The sequence below is a fragment of the Nematolebias whitei genome, chromosome 11 (assembly GCF_014905685.2).
Source record: "Nematolebias whitei isolate Nwh7 chromosome 11, NemWhi1, whole genome shotgun sequence".
Lineage (NCBI taxonomy): Eukaryota > Metazoa > Chordata > Actinopteri > Cyprinodontiformes > Rivulidae > Nematolebias > Nematolebias whitei.
Genome location: NC_056508.1, coordinates 49,281,053 through 49,301,920, shown reverse-complemented (window position 1 = coordinate 49,301,920; position 20,868 = coordinate 49,281,053). Strand labels below are relative to the sequence as shown.

Below are 20,868 nucleotides of genomic sequence, written 5' to 3'. Positions count from 1 at the left end.
GGTGAGACACATGTAACACACAGGTGAGACACATGTAACACACAGGTAACACACAGGTGAGACACATGTAACACACAGATTATACACATGTAACACACAGGTGGCACACAGGTGAGACACGTTACACATGGATAACACACAGGTGACACACATGTAACACACATGTAACACACAGGTAAGACACAGGAAACACACAGGTGAGACACATGTAACATACAGGTGAGACACAGGTAACACACAGGTGAGACACATGTTACACACAGGTAACACACAGGTGAGACACATATAACACACAGGTGAGACACATGTAACACACAGGTGAGACACAGGAAACACACAGGTGAGACACAGGAAACACACAGGTGAGACACATGTAACACACAGGTGAGACACAGGTAACACACAGGTGAGACACATGTTACACACAGGTAACACACAGGTGAGACACATATAACACACAGGTGAGACACATGTAACACACAGGTAAGACACAGGAAACACACAAGTGAGAAAAAGGTAAAACAGTCCTAAATTAAAGTTATGCAAAGTAACAGGTGGAATCCTTCAAACCTCATATGTGTTATCTGGAGAGTTTACCTATCACTGTCAGCAGGTGAGCTCTGCTGAAACAGGAAGTCTGTTACTGTTTGTTATCCAGTCATTCAGTTCAGCGATGGTACCTGGTGGAGACTTGATATTCTTCAGGGTGAGGCTCACATGGAACACCTGCTACCATAACTCCGCCCACCACGTCCTGGTACTTGGTGCCCAGGTTTGACCCAGAGATTGTCAGTAGAACTCCACCCTCCAGAGGCCCAGAGACAGGCAGCACCTGCAAACAGACAGGTTCCAGGTTGTCATGGTGACAGGTCCCTTGCAGGCAGATGAAACGGTCGACTCACCTCTGTGATCTTAGGAGACGGACAGGTCTCTGCAGGTACATCAGAACATGATTGGCTGTAAACACAGCGAGGGTTGGGGCTTCCTGGACACCACACACAACCGTACTGCTGCGGCACTGCACTGCACTGGGAGCAATCTGATTGGCCGGCTGAGCAGTCATACAGCTGGACTAAAATGTTGATGAGAAACAGAAAGTACTGACCCAGTTCTGGCTCTAGCTAAACTTTGAAACTGGACTCTGACAGTTCTTCATAGTGTCTTCAAAGGGTCTACAGCTAAATGTGGTCAACACGAAGACAGATGTTCAGTTAGGTCAAAACATCTGGAATCAGGTCATACTGTAAACACTCACACACATGCATGCTCAGGTGTGTCTCTTACGTGTGAGTCCAGGTGAGGCGTCGATACGGACGTGTCCTCTGAGCAGGTAAACAGGAGCTGAAAGCTGCAGCTGAGTGACCGCAACCTGAAACTAACAACACAAACAGCTTCAAGGTCATCCAAGGTCAGTTGATGTCCCTAAAACACAACATTCCTTGGAGTGATGCACGTCACCCACCAGGGATCGAACACAACAGCTGATCAGTCAGAACACAGACGTGTTAGGTATGACTCTCAGGTACTTCCACACCCCAGATTGTCTGACGGAGTTCAAACCACGGTGCTACTGGTTAACATTGATTAGCTGTGGCAGCCATCTTGCATGCAGTTTTCTCCAAAACACAATGTACATGTTGGACTTATGAACACTGATCAAATTTGTCTACTGTGACATATTTTACTAACACACACAATATTACGCTTTCACCCACTGCCAGGAAAAGCAGGTCATACACATTTCACAACATGTGTGTGTGTGTGTGTGTGTGTGTGTGTGTGTGTGTAGTACCTGGGTGGAGGTGCAGGTAAACAGGTGTGTGTTGTTCTCTGTTCTCTCCACAGCAGCCGTCAGGTTGAACAGCATCTCCTTGATTTTAATGACACACAGGTACCGCCCCTCATCCTGCAGAAACAAACAGGTGCAGGTGGAGCAGAGAGGGCAGGGCTACACCTGAGCTACTACAAGGCTACACCCCAGGACCACCAGGCCAGCACCAGGTAACTCTGGTCTATACTAGAGCCACACTCAGACTACAACCGGGCTCTATCCGAGCTAAACCTGTCTACACCTGAGCCAAGGCTCAGGTTGGGACCTGATGGTCCTGGTGGTCCTGAAACATTCAAGTCTGATCCAAAACAGGGAAAGCAAACTCAGTCTAACCGTGTAGACGTCCAGGTTTCTCCCTTCCAGCACCACAGTGGTGCTCAGGCTCAAGGGCACTAAGGCAGAACTTCTCAAAGCGAAAACCAAAGGACAGGAAGTGGGATCAGGAGAGTCCTGCAGACAGACCACAATGCTGAATCAGATAGACAGACAGACAGACAGACAGACAGACAGAGAGGTAGACGGACAGCTGTCTCACTCTCTGGTTCAGGATGATGTGCTTGTTGGGACAGCTGTGGTTGTGGGTACAGAGTTGATCCTGAGGACACCAGTTACACCTCCAGACAGAGCTGACACAAGCCAAACACCTGAAAGATACACATCGTCTTCATCATGATCACCATCATTATCATCATAATCATCATCATCATCTTCATCACCATCATCATCACTACAATTATCATAATCATACCATACCATACCATACCATTTTATTTATAAAGCACTTTAAACAGTGACAGGGCCAACCAAAGTGCTGCACAAACAGAAACAAACAGGCAGAGCGCACAGCAACACATAACATAAAATCAAAATATAGAAACAAAATAATAGCATAATAACATAATGACCAAGACAGTGTGATACATACAGGTTCAACACAGATCATACAGTGTTGAAAGCCAGGGAATAATAGTGGGGTTTTAGGCGGGATTTAAAAACTGTGAGGGAGGGAGCCTGCCTGAGAAGCAGAGGTAACTCGTTCCAGAGTCTTGGTCCTGCTACAGAGAAGGCCCTGTCACCTCTGCGCTTAAGACGAGTTCCTGAAACTGAGAGAAGCAATTGGTCCGCTGATCTCAGGGAACGTGGTGGGACATATGGCTGCAGAAGATCAGCAAGATAGGAGGGGGCAGAACTGTTCAGTTATTTAAAAACATACAGGAGTATTTTGAACTGGATTCAAAGGTGAACCAGTAGCCAGTGCAGGGAGGCAAAAACTGGTGTAATGTGCTCTCTTTTGCCTGTACTGGTTAAAAATCGGACTGCTGCATTCTGGACCAGTTGTAGTCGTGCAATGGAGGTCTGACTGATACCAAACAGGAGTGAATTGCAGTAATCAAGCCTAGATGTAATGAATGCAGGTATTACTGTCTCCAGGTTCTTTTTGGACAATATGGGCTTCAGTTTAGACAGCCGCCTCAGTTGGAAGAAGCATGATTTAACAATCATGTTTACATGATTGTTAAGCTTCAGGGAAAGGTCCATTATCACACCCAGATTAGTGACTGTTTTTCTGACAGGGTTAGAGCGGAAAGGTCAATGCAGTGGTTTGTGATCGTGTCTTTGGGAGGGAACAACATGACTTCAGACTTCTTTTCATTGAAACTTAAGAAGTTTAAAGCCATCCAGTCCCTGATGTCAGCCAGGCAGTTGAGCAGCAGTTGAATAGAGCATGTACCATTGTGTCTTAGGGGGAAGTAAATTTGACAGTCATCGGCATAGAAGTGGAAGGGCATGTTGTGTTTCCGGAAAATAGCCCCAAGCGGCAGCAGGTATAAAGAGAATAGGAGGGGACCCAGGATGGACCCCTGCGGAACCCCCCATTTAAGCTCTGCCTCTGTGGAACTAAAATTATTATTATTATTATTATTCCTTAGATAGAGAACTTTACAAATTGTCTTTTCTATGGATGTGAATGCTCCTGTAAAGTGGCCTTAGACAACTTTTATGATAGGGCGCTATGTAAATAAACTGAACTGAACTGAATGTTTTGATTCAGTGTTTCATGATGACTTTTGTTTTAGATCAACTTGAACCTCCATCCATCCATCCATCCATCCATCCATCCATCCATTATCTTCCGCTTGTTCCGAAGTCGGGTTGCGGGGGCTGATGGTCCTTCTTGAGCATGTGATCAGCTGGTTTTGGTTGTCAGCAGCAAAACTGGTTGATCCACTCTGAGAAGGTGCTATTTAAGAGACTGAGCTGAATACAGCACCTCAGACTGAGGAAGTCTCTCGGATGAGAGACGAAACGTTTCTACATTTTTTTCTTGTTTTGCTTTTTTTTTTTTCATGTCCAGAGGACCAGATTTAACTTTTTTAGATATGAACAGAATCGGTGACAACCAGCAGCCCTGGTGGAGTCCAACTCCCACCCTGAAGGGGTCCGACTTACTGCCGACAATGCGAACCAAGCTCTCGTATCGCTTGTATAGGGACTGAACAGCCTGTAGCAATGGGCCCCAATCCCATACTCACAGAGCGCCCACCACAGTGTACCCCGAGGAACACGGTCAAATGCCTTCTCCAAATCCACAAAACACATGTAGACTGGATGGGCAAACTGCCATGACCCCTCGAGGACCCTAGTGAGGGTAAAGAGCTGATCCAGTGTCCAACGGCCAGGACGGAACCCACATTGTTCCTCCTGGATCTGAGATTCGACCAATGATCAGACTCGCTTCTCCAGAACCCCTGAATAGACCTAACCAGGGAGGCTGAGGAGAGTGATGCCCCTATAATTGGAACACACCCTCCAGTCATCCTTTTTGAAAAGGGGAGCCATCACCCCAGTCTGCCAATCCAGTGGCACTGTCCCCGATGTCCACGCAACGGTGCAAAGGCGTGTCAACCAAGACAGCCCCACAACATCCAGAGCCTTAAGGAAATCAAGTTGAATCTCATCCACTCTCAGAGACCTGCCGCCTCTGAGTGTTTTAACTACCTCGGTGACTTCAGCCACAGTTATGGATGGATCAACCCTAAAGTCCCCCCACTCAGCTTCCTCCGTGGAAGATGTGCTAGTGGGATTGAAAAGGTCCAAGAAATATTCCTTCCACCTCCTGACGACATCACTGGTTGAGGTCAACAGCTGCCCACCTTCACTGAATACAGTGTTAGTAAAGTGCTGCTTTCCCCTCGTCAGCCGACAGAGAGTCATTATCCAAGGTCTCACCGAACTCCTCCCACATCCGAACTTTTGTCTCAGCAACAGCCAAGGCTGCGGATTGCTTGGCCCTCCGGTACTCCTCAGCTGTCTCTAGAGTCCCACTGGCCAACAAGGACTGATAGGACTCCTTCTTCAGCTTGACAGCCTCCCTAACCAAGGGTGTCCACCACCGAGTTCATGGATGGCCACCACGACAAGCACCGACAACCTTGCAGCCACAGCTCAAGGCAGCCACCTCAACAAGTGAGGTGCAGAACATGGCCCACTCAGACTCAATGTCCCCCACCTCAGCTGGGATGCGGTTAAAGCTCTCCCGGAGGTGCAAGTTGAAGATCTCTCTGACGGATTCTTCTGCCAGGCGTTCCCAGCAAACCTTCACTACACATTTGGGTCTACCAGGTCTGTCCGGCATCTTCCCCCGCCATCTGATTCAACTCACTACCAGGTGATGATCAGTTGACAGCTCAGCTCCTCTCTTCACCCGAGTGTCCAAAACAAACGGTCACAAATCAGATGATACGACTATGGTCAATCATTGATCTATGACCTAGGGTGTCCTGGTGCCAAGTGCACTTATGGATAGGGCTGGGTACCTTTCTAAAAAAAACGTTATCGTACCGGTGTCAGTATCTTCACTTCGGTGTTGGTTCCTGGACGGTTCTTTTTTCTGTACCAATTTGTAATTAATATTAATTCTAACAAAAATAAAATTATGTTACACATTACAGTACAAATCGTGAGTTTTATTTTTAACTCAGGTAGTTTTCTATTCCAAGCAGTTTTCTTACATAAAAATAAACAAATAATGTCCAGGTCAAAAGAACAGTTGCAAACCAGTGACACGTCAGCGTCTAATGCTCACTGCTACACACAGAGGACCTTTTCACTTAACAGTTTTTCTTCAGAAAAATCAACATGTCTTCTTTCTCTGGACACAAACAAGCCCGCTCCTGGCTGATGGTGTCTCCAGCAGTAGAAAATGTTCACTCTGAGGGTGTAGATGATGCTTGTTGCACACACAGATACCTGGTTGTCAGTCTGATAGCACTGACATATTGTCACTCACATTCCACCAGCAGGTCACTGGATTCACTGAGGTTAAGATTGATGCAGACTTCTGTACCTCTCTGTCTCTTCCTGAATCTTCTCTGTGGTTCTCTGGGGTTTACGGCTCTGATCATCTCCCTAATTGACATGAGAACACAAAACATCAAAAATAACATGGTTGTGTTCTTATTGCTCAAAAAACATTATCTAGGCTGAGAAATACAAGTTTAACTGGTCAACAACATCCTTTAAAGTTTACTTACCTCCACCATGCAGCCTCCGCTGTAGCTAAAAGCAGCAAAGTTTAACAACAAAGTCTGTGACTGTCCTGTGGCCCCCACCTCACTTTTCTTTTGTCTGTCCTCCTCACATCAGGGTCAGAACCTCCTGTGAGGAAAACATTAACATAAACAGTAAACATTAGTGAACTGTTTAAGCAGCTGACTAGATGGATGAGCACATTTTTACAAGCTAAGCTTTATCTGTTAATGTCAATCTTTAGTTAGCTTCTGAATTTAGCTAGCTACATAGATGTCCATAAAATAAATGTACACACTAACATCTTAAAGTTAGCGTTAGATGGATTCTAGTTTAACTCTCAGGGATTCATGTATTAAGCTGTAGTAACGTTAACAAACGTAAACTTACCAGCTGAAACACAGACACAGCTCCATCCTCGGAGTTCTTTGATGAAGAGGAGTCTGGTTGTGGAGATAATGAATCAGGCCGTTCATGCTCTCTAACACTCACAGACTGACTTTAACGCTGAGAGGAGGGGGGGGGGGGGCTGCTGTCCTTCTCTCTCCTTGCAGAAAAACACGGAGCAACTTTCTGCTCATAAATTGAAGCCGTTCGACAACACACACGCTACACACGTGAACCCTGTCTGTGGACGTCACCAGCACCATAGACATATATTATACATAGATTAGGTACGGCAGTTCTATACAGCTCTTGGTGTAAACACGTAGCCTGTTTCGTCATATGTCTGGTGTTTTACCTGACTGCGTGTTGAAACCACGTGACACGTTACAGCCAACACTGAAACTTGATTCCGAAAAAAGAGTGATGTTTCAATCCATACACCGACCGATGCCGTTTAGTCGGTGCTATAAAATAACCTCGGTTCGGTACTCAGCCCTACTTATGGACACCCTTATGTTCGAACATGGTGTTTGTGATGGACAAACTATGACCAACACAGAAGTCCAACAACAGAACACTGCTCAGGTTCAGATCAGAGAGGCCGTTCATCCCAATCACGCCCCTCCAGGTCACACTGTCATTACCCACATGGGCATTGAAGTCCCCCAGCAGAATAACGGAGTCCCCAGCTGGCGCACCTTCCAGCACCCCTGCCAAGGACTCCAAGAAGGCCGGATACTCTGAACTGCCGTTCGGTGCATAGGCACAGACAACAGTCAGAGCCCGTCCCCCCACCTGAAGGTGAAGGGAAGCCACCCTCTCATCTACCGGAGAAAACTCCAACAACCAGGCACCATGTCGGGGGCTACAAGTAGACCCACACCAGCTCAACGCCTCTCACCATGGGCAACTTCAAAGTGGAATAAGGTCCAGCCCCTCTCAAGGAGATCGGTTCCAGAGCCCATGCTGTACATTGAGGTGAGCCCAACTATAACTAGTCGGTACCGCTCAACCTCACGCACAAGCTCAGGCTCCTTCCCCACCAGAGAGGTCACGCTCCATGCCCCAAGAGCCAGCTTTGGTAAGCCAGGGTCAGAGTGCCAAGGTCCCTGCCTTCGGTCACTGCCCATGGCTTCACGCACCCGACTTTTATGGCCCTTCCTGCAGGTGGTGGGTCCACAGGAAGGCAAACCCATGCTGCTCCTTTGGGCTGAGCCCGACTGAGCCCCATGGGTAGAGACCGGGTCACCAGTCGCTCGCCGATGAGCCCCTCCCTCAGGCCTGGCTCCAGGGTGGGGCCCCGGTAATCCACGTCTGGGCAAGGGACACTGAGTTCCTTGTTGTATCATGTCCATAAAAATCTTCGGAATCGCTCTTTGTCTGGCCTGTCACCTAGGACCAATCTGCCTTGGGAGACCCTACCAGGGACAATTATAATTGCCCCCAACAGCATAGCTCCTAGGATCATTCAGGCGCACAAACTCCTCCACCACGATAAGGTGGTTAAACTGAACCTGTTGTTTCAAAATAAAGCAAAGGATACTCTTCAAAATAAGGATCTTTCTCTGTCCCAGCTTAGATTATTTACAAAGGTAGTCCTCATGTTGGAGAGCTAATCTTTTCTGAAATTATCTTTTTCGCATTATAGAAATAATGTCAGACACGTTTTAGAGTTTGATCTTTCTCCGCAGGTCTTACTGTGAATTCTGGTTCAGCTGGCTCACAGCTCCACACTCATAGAAGGTCATGTTTCCACTGGCGATGGTCACATGACCAAACATCAGAGACACCGGCAGGACCATGTGATCTGCAGAGACATGGCTCAGTCAGCAGGACATCAGGAACATGAATCCTGCAGAAACATTACCTTCTCACCACTTTCTGTTGGCAGGGCTGGGAGGAGCTCTGGTGCAGGAGATTGACAGGTGACATTGGTTCCCATGACAACAGCAGGCTGAGGTGGGAGGTGTCCGAAGCCGCAGGCAAGAGACTCCACACCTTTGAGGGCAGGAAGCTGGATGACGGACAGTGTTACCTTGAAAACACAGACAGAGTCACAATTCTGGTTCTGGGGTGACCCAGATGGTTCCATTTCAGAACCCATAGGTGATCTGAATACAATCAATAATCAATACCTGTGTCTGCTCCACTTTACTGTGGCTGGATGGCAACAGGGTCTGCAACGTAACACACCGAGTGGTCGGTTCAAAACTCCAGAGCCAGTGGTTGTCAAGCAGGTGGCGCTGACACTGACATTTACGGGAACACCTGTCAAGATCAATCAGTATCCCATCATTTATTAATTGAGATCCCATCATTGATCAATCAATATACCACCACTGATCAACTGATATACCATCATTGATCGATCACTATACCATCATTGATGAGTCAGTATCCCATCATTGATCAATCAATATCACATCATTGATCAATCAGTATCCCAACATTGATCAATCAGTATCCCATCACTGATCAATCAGTATACCATCATTGATCAATCAGTATCCCATCATTGATCAATCAGTATCCCATCACTGATCAATCAGTATACATCACTGATCAATCAATATCCCATCATTGATCAATCAGTATTCCATCATTGATCAATCAATATCCTATCATTTATCAATCAGTATCCCATCATTGATCAATCAGTATATCATAATTGATCAATCGGTATCCCATCCTTGATCAATCAGTATCCCATCACTGATCAATCAGTATACCATCAGTGATCAATCAGTATCCCATCATTGATCAATCAATATCTCAACATTGATCAATCATAAACTGAACAATAATCAATCGTGATTGAACCCTAACTGATTGATATCTACATCAGTTCAATTCAGTACAAACAGACGTGAAAACAGGAAGTTCAACCAAAAAAAGTTTTAAAATGAAGAACTGAGACTTAAATGGACAAATGGACAGGAGGACAGACAAACCTTCCCTCTAGGACACACCAGCCGCAGTACGGGTCTCTGGTAGACAAACAGGACAAACAGTCTGTCTGTCTCTCACAGGAAGAAACCGGGACTTTTGAGAGCTGAAAGACAGAGGAGACAGAAAGGTAAATTCTCTGCTGGAACATGAGGACATGAGGAAAACAAGAAGAGAACAGAAGGACATAACTAGGGTTGGAAGAGGACAACAGAAGGACAGAACTAGGACATGAGGACATGAGGAAGACAAGAGGAGAATAGAAGGACAGAAAACAAAAATGGGATATGAGGAGGACAAGAGGACAATAGAAGGACAGAACTGGGACATGAGGAAGACAAGAGGAGAACAGAAGGACAGATCTAGGCCATGAGGAGGAAAAGAGTAAAACAGAAGGACAGAACAAGGATGTGAGGAGGACAAGAGGAGAGCAAAAGGACAGAAATAGAACATGAGGACATGAGAAAGACAAGATGAGAACAGAAGGACCTAACTAGGATGTGAGGATGATGAGAGGAGAAGAGAAGGACAGAACTAAGACTGGAGGAGGACAAAAGGTCAACAGAAGGACAGAACTAGGACATGAGGTCAAGAGAAGGACAAGAGGAACACTGAAGGACAGAACTAGGACATGAGGTCAAGAGAAGGACAAGAGGACAACTGAAGGACAGAACTAGGACTGGAGGAGGACAAAAGGAGAACAGAAGGACAGAACTATGACATGAAGAGGACAAAATTGCTGATTATTTCATGTTGCTGTGTTCATTAGTCCTCATCAATTCATACAGACTCATGTTCGTGCTGCTGTTGTTTTGGCACATAGTTTTTGTACCATTAGTACTTTGTATGTTCTTAGTTTAGTGAATGTAGTATATTCTTAGTTCATGACTCGGATCTTACTAATACTTTTCTTTACAATTTGTGTTTTTGTTGGATGTAACTGGGACCCTGTGTACATAGTTTCGTCCCACCTCATGTACCACGTGTGAGGAGTATGACAAATAAATATCACTGACTCTGAAAAGGAGAACAGAAGGACAGAACTAGGACTTGAGGACAAGAGGACCATGAAAGGAAAAAAATGAGGACATGAGGATGACAAGAGGACCACAAAACGACAAAACTAGGACATGACAAGGATAAGAGGACAACAGAAGGACAGAACTAGGACTGGAGGACAAGAGGACAATGAAAGGAAATAACGAGGACATGAGAAAGACAAGAGGAGAACAGAAGGATAGAACTAGGACTGGAGGAAGACAAGAAGACAACAGAAGGATAGAACTAGGACTCGAGGACAAAAGGACCATGAAAGGAAAAAAATGAGGGCATGAGGAGGACAAGAGGACCAAAAAAACGACAAAACTAGGACATGAGGAGGATGAGAGGAAAACAGAAGGACAGAACTAGGACATGAGGAGGACAAGAGGAGAACAAAAGGACAGAACTAGGACACGAGGAGGACAAGAGGAGAACCGAAGGACAGAACTAGGACATAAGGATGGATGAGAGGATAAAAGAAGGACAGAAGTAGGACTGGATGAGTACAAGAGGACCATAGAAGGACAGCTATAAGACATGAGGGCATTAGGAATACAAGAGGACAACAGAAGGACAGAAAAAGAACATGAGGTGGACATGAGGAGAACAAAATGACATAAATAGGACTAGAGGAGGACAAACAGAGAACAGAAGGAAAGAAGTAGGTCTTGAGGAGGACATAAGGAGAACAATAGGACATAACAAGGACTGGAGGAAGACAAAAGGACAAAATAAGCACAGAACTAGGACCGGAGGATTGCAAGAGGACAATATAAGGACAGAACAAGGACATGAGGAAGACAAGAGGAGAACAAAAAGACAGAAATAGGACTGGAGGAGGACAACAGGACAACAGAAGGACAGAACTAGGACATGAGGATATTGATTTATTGTGTCTGACAGAAACTTGGCTACAACAGGAGGATTTTGTTGGTATAAATGAATCCACTCCTGTTAATTATTTAAATGTTCATGTTCCTAGAACAACTGGCCGAGGTGGAGGAGTAGCTTCTATTTTTCAGTCAGGATTATTGATTAATGCCAAACCAGTTATTAGTTATGATTCTTTTGAATCACTGTCCCTCAGTCTTTCTCATCCAAAATGGAAATCAGAAAAGCCACTTTTACTAGTTGTTATATATCGTCCACCAGGCGCTTACTCTCAGTTTTTGTCTGAATTATCAGAATTATTAACTGACTTATTATTAAATACTGATAAAATCATCATAATGGGTGATTTCAATATTCATGTGGATGTTGAGAGTGATAGCTTAAACATAGCCTTTAATAATTTAATAGAGTTATTTGGTTTTACCCAAAACATCTGCACATCTACTCATTCTTATCATCACACTCTTGACATTTTTTTCTTTTTCCCCATTTACCTTTATTTATCCAGGTAGTCTCATTGAGCCACGAGAACTCATTTTCAAGAGAGATCTGTTTAAGGAGCAAATGGGGGATTAAAGGCCTTGCCCATGGGCCCAGAGTGTGGCGAATGAGGGTGGGGGCAAGTGTGGGTGCTTCACCTACCCCACCCGCATTTTTAATGTTGACAGTACCGGGGCGTGAACCGGCGATCTTCCGATCACAGGCTCACCTCTCTAACCTCTGCGCCACCACTCCCCACAAATTTAGTTCTGACCTATGGTATAAAGATTAAGGACTTGGTAATAGTTCCTCAAAATCCTGTTCTGTCCGACCATTTTTTAATAACTTTGAGTTTACATTAAATGACTACACAGTCACTGAGAGTAAATTTCATCTCAGCAGGTGCTTATCACAAAATGCTGTAACCAAATTGAAACAATCTCTTCCATCAATGTTTTCCTCTGTCTTGCAGAGTAATGCATCAGAGAACAGAGACTTAGATCATCTAGTTGATCATCTTACAACTTCAATGCAAACTTCACTTGATAAAATTGCTCCACTGAAAAAGAAAGTAATCAATCAGAGGAAACTGGCTCCTTGGTTCAGTTCTGAGTTACGTACTTTAAAGCAGCATCTAGAAACCAGGAGAGAAAATGGCGTTCTACTAATGTTGAAGAATTTTATTTAACTTGGAAAGATAGTCTGCTAACATATAAAAAAGCTCTCCGTAAAGCTAGAACTTTATATTACTCATCTTTAATAGAGGAGAATAAAAATAACCCTAGGTTTCTGTTTAGTACTATTGCTAGACTAATTAAAAGTCCCATTTCTGTTGAACCATGTATCCCTACAACTATAAGTAGTGATGACTTCATGAGATTCTTTATAAATACAATTAGTTCAATTAGAGATAAAATTTAAACCATCCTTCCTTCTACTAGGGCTTTAACAGACTACTTGAGTAATCAACACATCAATTCCTAGGACATCTATTGAGTTTTAAAATTTCACATAGAGTATTCTTAGTGACGTCATTACGTCGCCGTTACGTCATTGCGTCACATGATCCGCACCTGGCGCAGGTTACAAAATGGATTCCTCCAAGCAGACGGATGGAGTGGAGCAGGTCCAGTCTTTACAAACAGGTAGAACTGCATCAATAGTCTGGAAATATTTCACTAAAGATGAATCTTCTGGTTCAACTACCGTAAGGAAACAGGACATGAATCAACTTCCTGACTGTTCGGAGCTTGTTGTGAACCGGTGTTACACCATATTCTGTAACCACCGTATATTGTGACCGTGGGGGGCGGTGTTGCATGCACTGTTGCAGGTCACAGTATATGGTGTGACACCGGGTCCAATCGACCGAACCAGAACCAGCTTCCTTTGACCTTGTTTCACAAACAAAAAGCAAAAAATATTCATCTCTAAACCTATAAAAACCTATAAACATTAATCTCTAAAACAAAATCTAATGTGCATCACTGTGGGCGGTGGTGCGGGGTGGTCGACCCCCCCACTGTTTTTAATTTAGTTTTTGACGTGCTGCACGTTTCTTTCACTTTTGCAGCTTAATAATAAAAACTAATAGGTTAGTTTTTCCTCTGACTTATTTGCTGTAAGATAAATGGGAGGAGCAAAATATACTCTCCCAATGTTTTGTTGGTCTTCTTTTGTAAATAATCACCTTTTTTGCGGATTTATTTATTTATTTACTTATGCATCTTTAGATCCTATGTGTAAGGATGGTACCTTTTTGTGGCCCGGTTTGTGTCTGTGTTGCCTAGTGCTCTCTCGTTCGTTCAATTAGTGCCACCCTTGTCTCGTCCCAGCTGTTCGTAATCACGTCTCGTCTTGTCACTGTATATAAGCCGTCTGTCAGTCTTGTTCGTTGTGGCGTCATACTCGTTGGGTCTCCTGTGTTCCCCTGAGTCTTCCGAGTTCCCTGAGTCCTCCTGAGTTTCCCGTGCCTTATCTTCCTGTTCATGTAAGTTTTGCTGCCCTGTCAGCCTGTTATTTTGTATCTTTATTTATCATTAAATACCTATTTTTGTACTCTGCTGAGTTTGAGTCCCTGTCTGCACTACTGGGTTCGCTCCTGCCTAGAAAATCCTGACACTATGACGTCATCAAGTACTCGAGTTCTACACGTTTTATTATGTTAATGTAGAGTTTAAAAATTATGTAGTCGTTCAACCCCTACCTTCTACTATCCCAAGTCCCCTGTCAAATGAGGCAACTTAAAAAAAATTCACTAGAGAATGATTTGTGTTTGGACAGTTTTTGTCCTATTGAGCTCTCAGAATTGTCAAAGATAATAACCTCATCCAAATAATTCACATGTCTGTTAGACAGTCAGGGTTTAGAGCTCATCATAGCACAGAAACAGCACTAGTAAAAGTCACTAATGATATTCTCATGACCTCAGACAATGGACTTGTGTCTCTACTGGTCCTGTTAGACCTCAGTGCTGCATTTGAGTCAGAGTCAGTCAGAGTCAGAGTTTCTTTATTAACATTCACACCTCATGTGGTACATGTGGTGGAGCGAAATTATGTTCACAGGGTCCCAGTTACATCCAACAATAAAATGTATAAGAAAAACAGTAATAACATCTAAGATATGAACTAAGAAAAACATCAACTAAATATACACTAAGCACTCATAACATAAAAACATTGAACATCAGCACAAACATGAACATGAGTCTGTGAGCAGATGTGCACGCATGAACACATCAACATTGAAACAGATCAGCAGCAACATGAAACAGATCAGCAGCAACATGAAACAGATCAGCAGCAACATGATGTGGTTTTTCACAGTGATTATTCTGGTTAGAGATTCATGAGTCTAACAGCCTCAGGGTAGAAGCTGTTCCTCAGTCTAGTGGTTCTACACTCAATGCTCCTTAACCTCCTTCCTGAGGGGAGTGGAGCAAAAAGTGTGTGTGCTGGGTGGGTGGGGTCCTTCATTTGATACAGTTGATCACAATATTTTACTACAGAGACTTGAATATGATGTTGGGATTACAGGAACGGCTCTAAAATGGTTTAAATCATATCTATCTAATAGATTCCAGTTTGTAAATGTAAATAATAAATCTTCTTCATACACCAAAATTAATCATGGAGTTCCTCAGGGCTCAGTGCTTGGGCAAATACTCTTTACTTTATATATGCTTCCATTATGTAAAATTATTAAACAGCATGGGACAAATTTTCATTGTTATGCTGATGACACACAATTATATTTGTCCATTAAACCCAATGAATCCAATCAGCTACTTAGACTACAAGCATGTCTTAAAGACATAAAAACCTGGATGACCCTTAATTTTCTCCTGTTGACCAGACAAGACTGAGGTTTTGGTTTTTGGACCTGAGCACCTTAGGAATGAATGTTTCAGTCTTTCTCCCTCCTTAGATGCATTAATCTGTCCTCCAGCTCTAAAGTTAAACATCTTGGTGTTATTTTTGATCAGGACATGTCTTTTATCCCCCACATTAAAAACGTTACTAGAACCTCCTTCTTCCACCTGCGTAATATCACTAACATTAGAAACATCTGATCTAAAGATGATGCAGAAAAACTGGTCCATGCATTTGTCACGTCTAGACTGGACTATTGCAATGGTTTATTATCTGGGTGTCCAAATACTTCTTTAAAACGTCTTCAGTTGATCCAAAATGCTGCTGCCAGAGTCTTAACTGGAGTTACTGGGAGAGATCATATCTCTCCAGTTTTAGTTTCTCTCCAGTTTTAGCTTCTCTCCAATGGCTCCCTGTCAAATCCAGAATAGAATTCAAAATCTTACTTCTAACCTACAAAGCTCTCAACAACCTAGCTCCATCTTATATTACAGATTTTATTGTTCCATATTTTACTAACAGAGAACTTCACTCTCAGACTGCAGGTTTACTTGTGGTTCCTAGAGTTTACAAAAACATAAAGTGATGAAGATCTTTCAGTTATCAGGCTCCTCTCTTGTGGAACCAACTTCCAATCTCTGTCCATGAGGCTGACACATTGTCCAATTTTAAGACTGGGATTAAGACTTTCCTTTTTGAAAAATCCTATAGTTAGGGTCGGCTTGGGTTTCCTGAGCTGTCCCTTAGTTCTGCTGCTATAGACTTAGACTGCTGGAGGACAAACTGACCAGTTTTTCACTCTGCTACTGTCTTTACTTACTCTGCTCAACCTGTTTTGTATTTGTAATTATTTTTTCTATCCTTAACATGTGTTTTTTGTCTTTCAGATACACCTGGACCTATACCTGGACCTATATCTGGACCTATATCTGGACCTATATCTGGACCTATATCTGGACCTATATCTGGACCTGGACCTATACCTGGACCTACCATTCTGTGTTCGTCTGTCTCTCCTTCCTGTCCTCTCAACCAGCCGGTCAAAGCAGATGGTCTCTTGTCCTGATCCTGGTTCTGCTGGAGGTTTCTTCCTGTTAAAGGGAGTTTTTCTTTCCACTGTCTCCACTGTGCTTGCTCAGGATGGGAGACTGCAACGAAGCCAAGATTCAACTTGTCTGCTGGATTCCTTAGATAGAGAACTTTACTAACTGGCTTTTATGTGAATGTTCCTGTAAAGTCCCTGAGACAACTTGTTGTGATTTGGTGCTTTATAAATAAACTGAATTGAATTGAATTGAAGGTCATGAAGAAGACAAGCGGAGAACAGAGGGACAGAACTAGGACATGAGGAAGACCAGAGGAGAACAGAAGGTCAGAACAAGGACAAGAGGAGAACATAAAGGGGCCAGAAGGACAGAACAAGGACATGAGGACAAGAGGAGGTCAGAAGGACAGAACCAAGACTGCATGAGGACAACAGGATAACTGAAGGACAAAAATACAACATAAGGACATGAGGAGGACAAAAGTACAGAACTAGGACTGGAGGAGGACAAGTGAAGAAAAGAAATACAGAACTGGGACATGAGGAGGACAAGAGGATAACAGAATGACAGAAGTAGAACTGGAGGAAGACAAGAGGACAACAGACAGACAGAACTTGGACTGGAGGAGGACAATAGGACAACAGAAGGACAGAACAAGGACAAGAGGAGGACAAGAAGACAACAGAAAGATCGAACTAGGACATTAGGAGGACAGGAGGACAACAGAAGGACAGAAGTAGGACTGGAGGTTGACAAGAGGAAAACAGGACATAACTAGGACTGAAGGAGGACAAGAGGACAACAGAAAGACAGAAGTAGGACTGGAGGAGGACATGAGGAAACACAAGGACAGAACTAGGACATGAGGAGGACAAGAAAACAACAGAAGGACAAAACTAGCACATGAAGACATAAGGAGGATAGAAGGACAGAACTAGGACTGGGGGAGGACAAGCAGAGAACAAAAGAACATAAACAGGACATAAGGAGGACAAGACAAGAAGAGGAGACAAAATGTAGACAGAAGGAGAGAAAGAGGACAGGAGGAGGACAAGGGGTGAGACACAATGGAGCACAGCTTTCCTTCACCTTGCTGTCAGTTAACACGTAGACATGCTGCTGGCTCTTGTCCAATAGGAGGTCAGCACTGACGGCGCCACCATCGTCCACCTGCATCCTGCCGTACAGGTCACCTGACCCATCAGGGCGCACCAACACCTGGATCACAGCAACATACGGGACACGGGTTGGTTCTGGTTCACCTGCTCAACAACATGGTTTTGTGGACTCATTGTGAGTTTGAAGGAAACTGATGTCCTCTAGAACTTTTGTTGTCTGACACAAAACTGAAACTCAGCAATCAAAATACCCACACTGCACCTGTGTCCCTGAAGGTATCAGGGAATTCTAATCTTCACCTGATTGGACAGTGACGGCTCGGTGTCAGATCAAACGGTCCAGTCAGACAGCAGATGATTCAGATTCTGATCAATTGTGATTTAAAAAAAAACATTCAATGTTCTGACTGGAAACAAATGATCATAGCGGGTCACGTTCAGAAACTGCAGCTTGTCTTATAGTCAGGACCAGGAGACCTCTGAGACTTGGACTCAGTCCTGGACAGGTTTTCATTGGCTCAGCAGCAGATTTGCCAGTCTGGCAAAAACTTGATTTTTCATTCTTTCAACAGTTATTTCTACAGGTTAATCCCACTGAGCCTCGGGAATCATTTACAAAAGAGACCTGACTTTTAACAAAGAATGATGACAACAGTAGAACAAGAAAGACAACAATAGACAATCATAAAGGAAGCGTACAAATTGAGATTTTTTTTTTTTACAAGTGAAAATAAAATGGTATTTAAAAGAAAACATAACAAAAAAACAGATAGGTTATAAGGCGATGTATAAAACTAAAAACAGGAACATGTCTGCATTGGTCCCTGCCAGGAGTCCAATAGATTTTTAAAGCTACTTAGAGAGGTCAAGGTCAAGAGCTTCAGATCTTTTTACAAGATATTCCAGGAAACAGGAGTGGAGTAGGAGAAGGTCCTTTTGTCTAGTTCAGTCCTCACTGAAGGAACACTGCAGGTAATAATGTCCTGAGAGCGCACGCTGTAGCTGCACTCACACAGAGACATGTAGGAGGAGATGTATGAAGGCAGCAGACCAAGAAGTGATTTAAAGATGAAAATGTACCAGTGAGAGAGTCTGTGTGAAGTTAATGATGACCAATTAACTAGTGAATACTGGGTGCAGTGGTGGGTATGGTAGTTACAGTCAGCGAGAAAACTTAAGCCCCTTATCCACAAGTCCGGTTCTTGTAGGACCCTATTGGGCCTTATTTAGGCCGGTTCCGGTGGGACTGGTTTATTTCTGTCTCCACAGCTCTCATAGTTCCCCTTTAGTGGGTGGATAGTTCACCTTTAGTGGGCGGATCATTAATATAAACGCGCCTAACCAGCTGGTGGTGCTAGTGCTACATTAAACTCTTTACTAACCACCACTAACATGTATTAGAAGAAGAAGAGCTGGAAAAGACAACCAAACACAACCAAAATGGATGATATTGTTTCTGTTTTGAACATTCTACTTTGCCTGTGGCTTTTTCTTCCTTTTTATGTACATATATATATTTATAATAATATATATAATACATATATATATATAATATATATATAATTCCCTGGTACAGGTGTATTCGCTAACATTCTGAGTGATCAATGTGTGACAGTGACTCTCAGAGATATTAATCTTCCACCTTCTAAGCCCAGATTAATTCAAAAAAAGGATCTGAAATGTTTTTGTGAACAGTCATTCCTCTGGGATCTGTCTCACTTTGACTGGCATCGTATTCTATTAATTGATGATGTGAATTCCGCTTGGAACTATTTTCATAATAATTTCATTTATTTTGTGAACAAACATGCTCCTTTTTGTCAGTTCAGAATAAAAGGACGAGACAGCCCCTGGTTTACTCCAGAGCTAGCTGACCTCCTGCACAGGAGAGATCATCTTTGGGCCACAGCGAGAAAATCTGACTCAGACACTGATTGGTTGACTTTTCGACAGATGAGGAATAAATGCACAACTGCTGTCAAAGCAGCAAAACACAACTATTTCTTATCTCAGACCTCCAAAAATCTAAATGACCCTAACAGATTCTGGAAAACCATCAAATCTCTCTCAGGCACCCCCCGATCATCTGACCTCCCATGACAACTTCTCATCAACTCTGTTCCTGTGTCAAATCAGCACGAGATCCTGAACTGTTTCAACAAACATTTTGTTGCTTCTAGTTCTTTATTTGACACAGTTACTAATGGAAGATCAGCCACTTCCTCTAATAACCAAACTTCTACAAATCAAATACCTCCTAAAAGTCAAGCCTCTTTTGTTCTGCATACCTCTTATTTCGAATGATCAGCTGGTCTCTCAACAAAATTGATCAACTTCTCCCAAAAGGAGTCAGGGCATAAGGAGGACCCTCTTACCTCGACAGAAACAAATTGGATTCATGATGACAATTGTTTATTTGCTGTTTGCCTGGTGAATTCTGGATTCAATTAAAAAAATTCAATTCAAAAATACTTTATTAATCCCAGAGGGAAATTATTTGTTGTTGTAACTCGTTATGCTCATTTCATTAAGCGATGTTATAGATGCTGATGGCTGTAGGCGGGAAGGATCTCTTGTAAAGGTCCATCCCACAGTGGAACCTAAGAAACTGGTTGCAGATGCCGTCCGATCCGTCTACCCAGACTCGTCTGGCCTCTCGGTTCCCCTCGGGCTGTAGGACCGCCCAAATGCTGGGCAGAACTCCTCCCAAAGCGATGGCCACTCCTCCCAGCAGACTGCCGAGCTCCTCGTCGCTGTAGACAGCCAACTGTAGGTGCTCAGGGACGATCCTGTCCTTCTGCTGTCATGAGCCATGTTTCCTTCTAGTTCCAGGATCACAGTGGTCAGGCACTCGAGCACAGCTGGCAGGGAGATGAGAATGCGTCCACAGAACATCTTTTTCAACTCACTTGAGATTTGGGGCTGTAGTTGAGATATTATTTGAGCTTTTGAGATGTTAATCAGCTGCTGTTGGTTGTAGAAAACTGCCTTGTTGCCATGGTTACACATCATAACAAATGTCCAAAACTAAAAAAATTTCAGTAAAAATCCTTCCAACTGCACAGCATCTGATACCACCAGCACCCATGAACGGTGGGAATAATCTTGGAGAATATCAGCGTCAGAGTCAGAGTTTCTTTATTGTCATTCGCACCTCATGTGGTACATGTGGTGGAGCGAAATTATGTACACAGGGTCCCAGTTACATCCAACAATAAAATGTA

General features: G+C 43.6%; 1 protein-coding gene across 1 annotated transcript in view; it reads right to left on the bottom strand.

Moving 5' to 3' along the window:
- plxnb3 (plexin B3) overlaps window positions 1-20,868 on the bottom strand; it is a 68,470-nt gene that overhangs the window by 3,844 nt on the left and 43,758 nt on the right. Inside the window, exons 4-14 of the mRNA XM_037684612.1 lie at window positions 17,616-17,744; window positions 9,700-9,800; window positions 8,884-9,016; window positions 8,624-8,783; window positions 8,447-8,555; window positions 2,367-2,475; window positions 2,165-2,281; window positions 1,793-1,906; window positions 1,285-1,375; window positions 903-1,072; window positions 681-832 (exon numbers count right to left, since the gene is read on the bottom strand). Coding sequence (XP_037540540.1) covers window positions 681-832; window positions 903-1,072; window positions 1,285-1,375; window positions 1,793-1,906; window positions 2,165-2,281; window positions 2,367-2,475; window positions 8,447-8,555; window positions 8,624-8,783; window positions 8,884-9,016; window positions 9,700-9,800; window positions 17,616-17,744 — 1,385 coding nt within the window. The remainder of the gene's footprint in view (window positions 1-680; window positions 833-902; window positions 1,073-1,284; window positions 1,376-1,792; window positions 1,907-2,164; window positions 2,282-2,366; window positions 2,476-8,446; window positions 8,556-8,623; window positions 8,784-8,883; window positions 9,017-9,699; window positions 9,801-17,615; window positions 17,745-20,868) is intronic.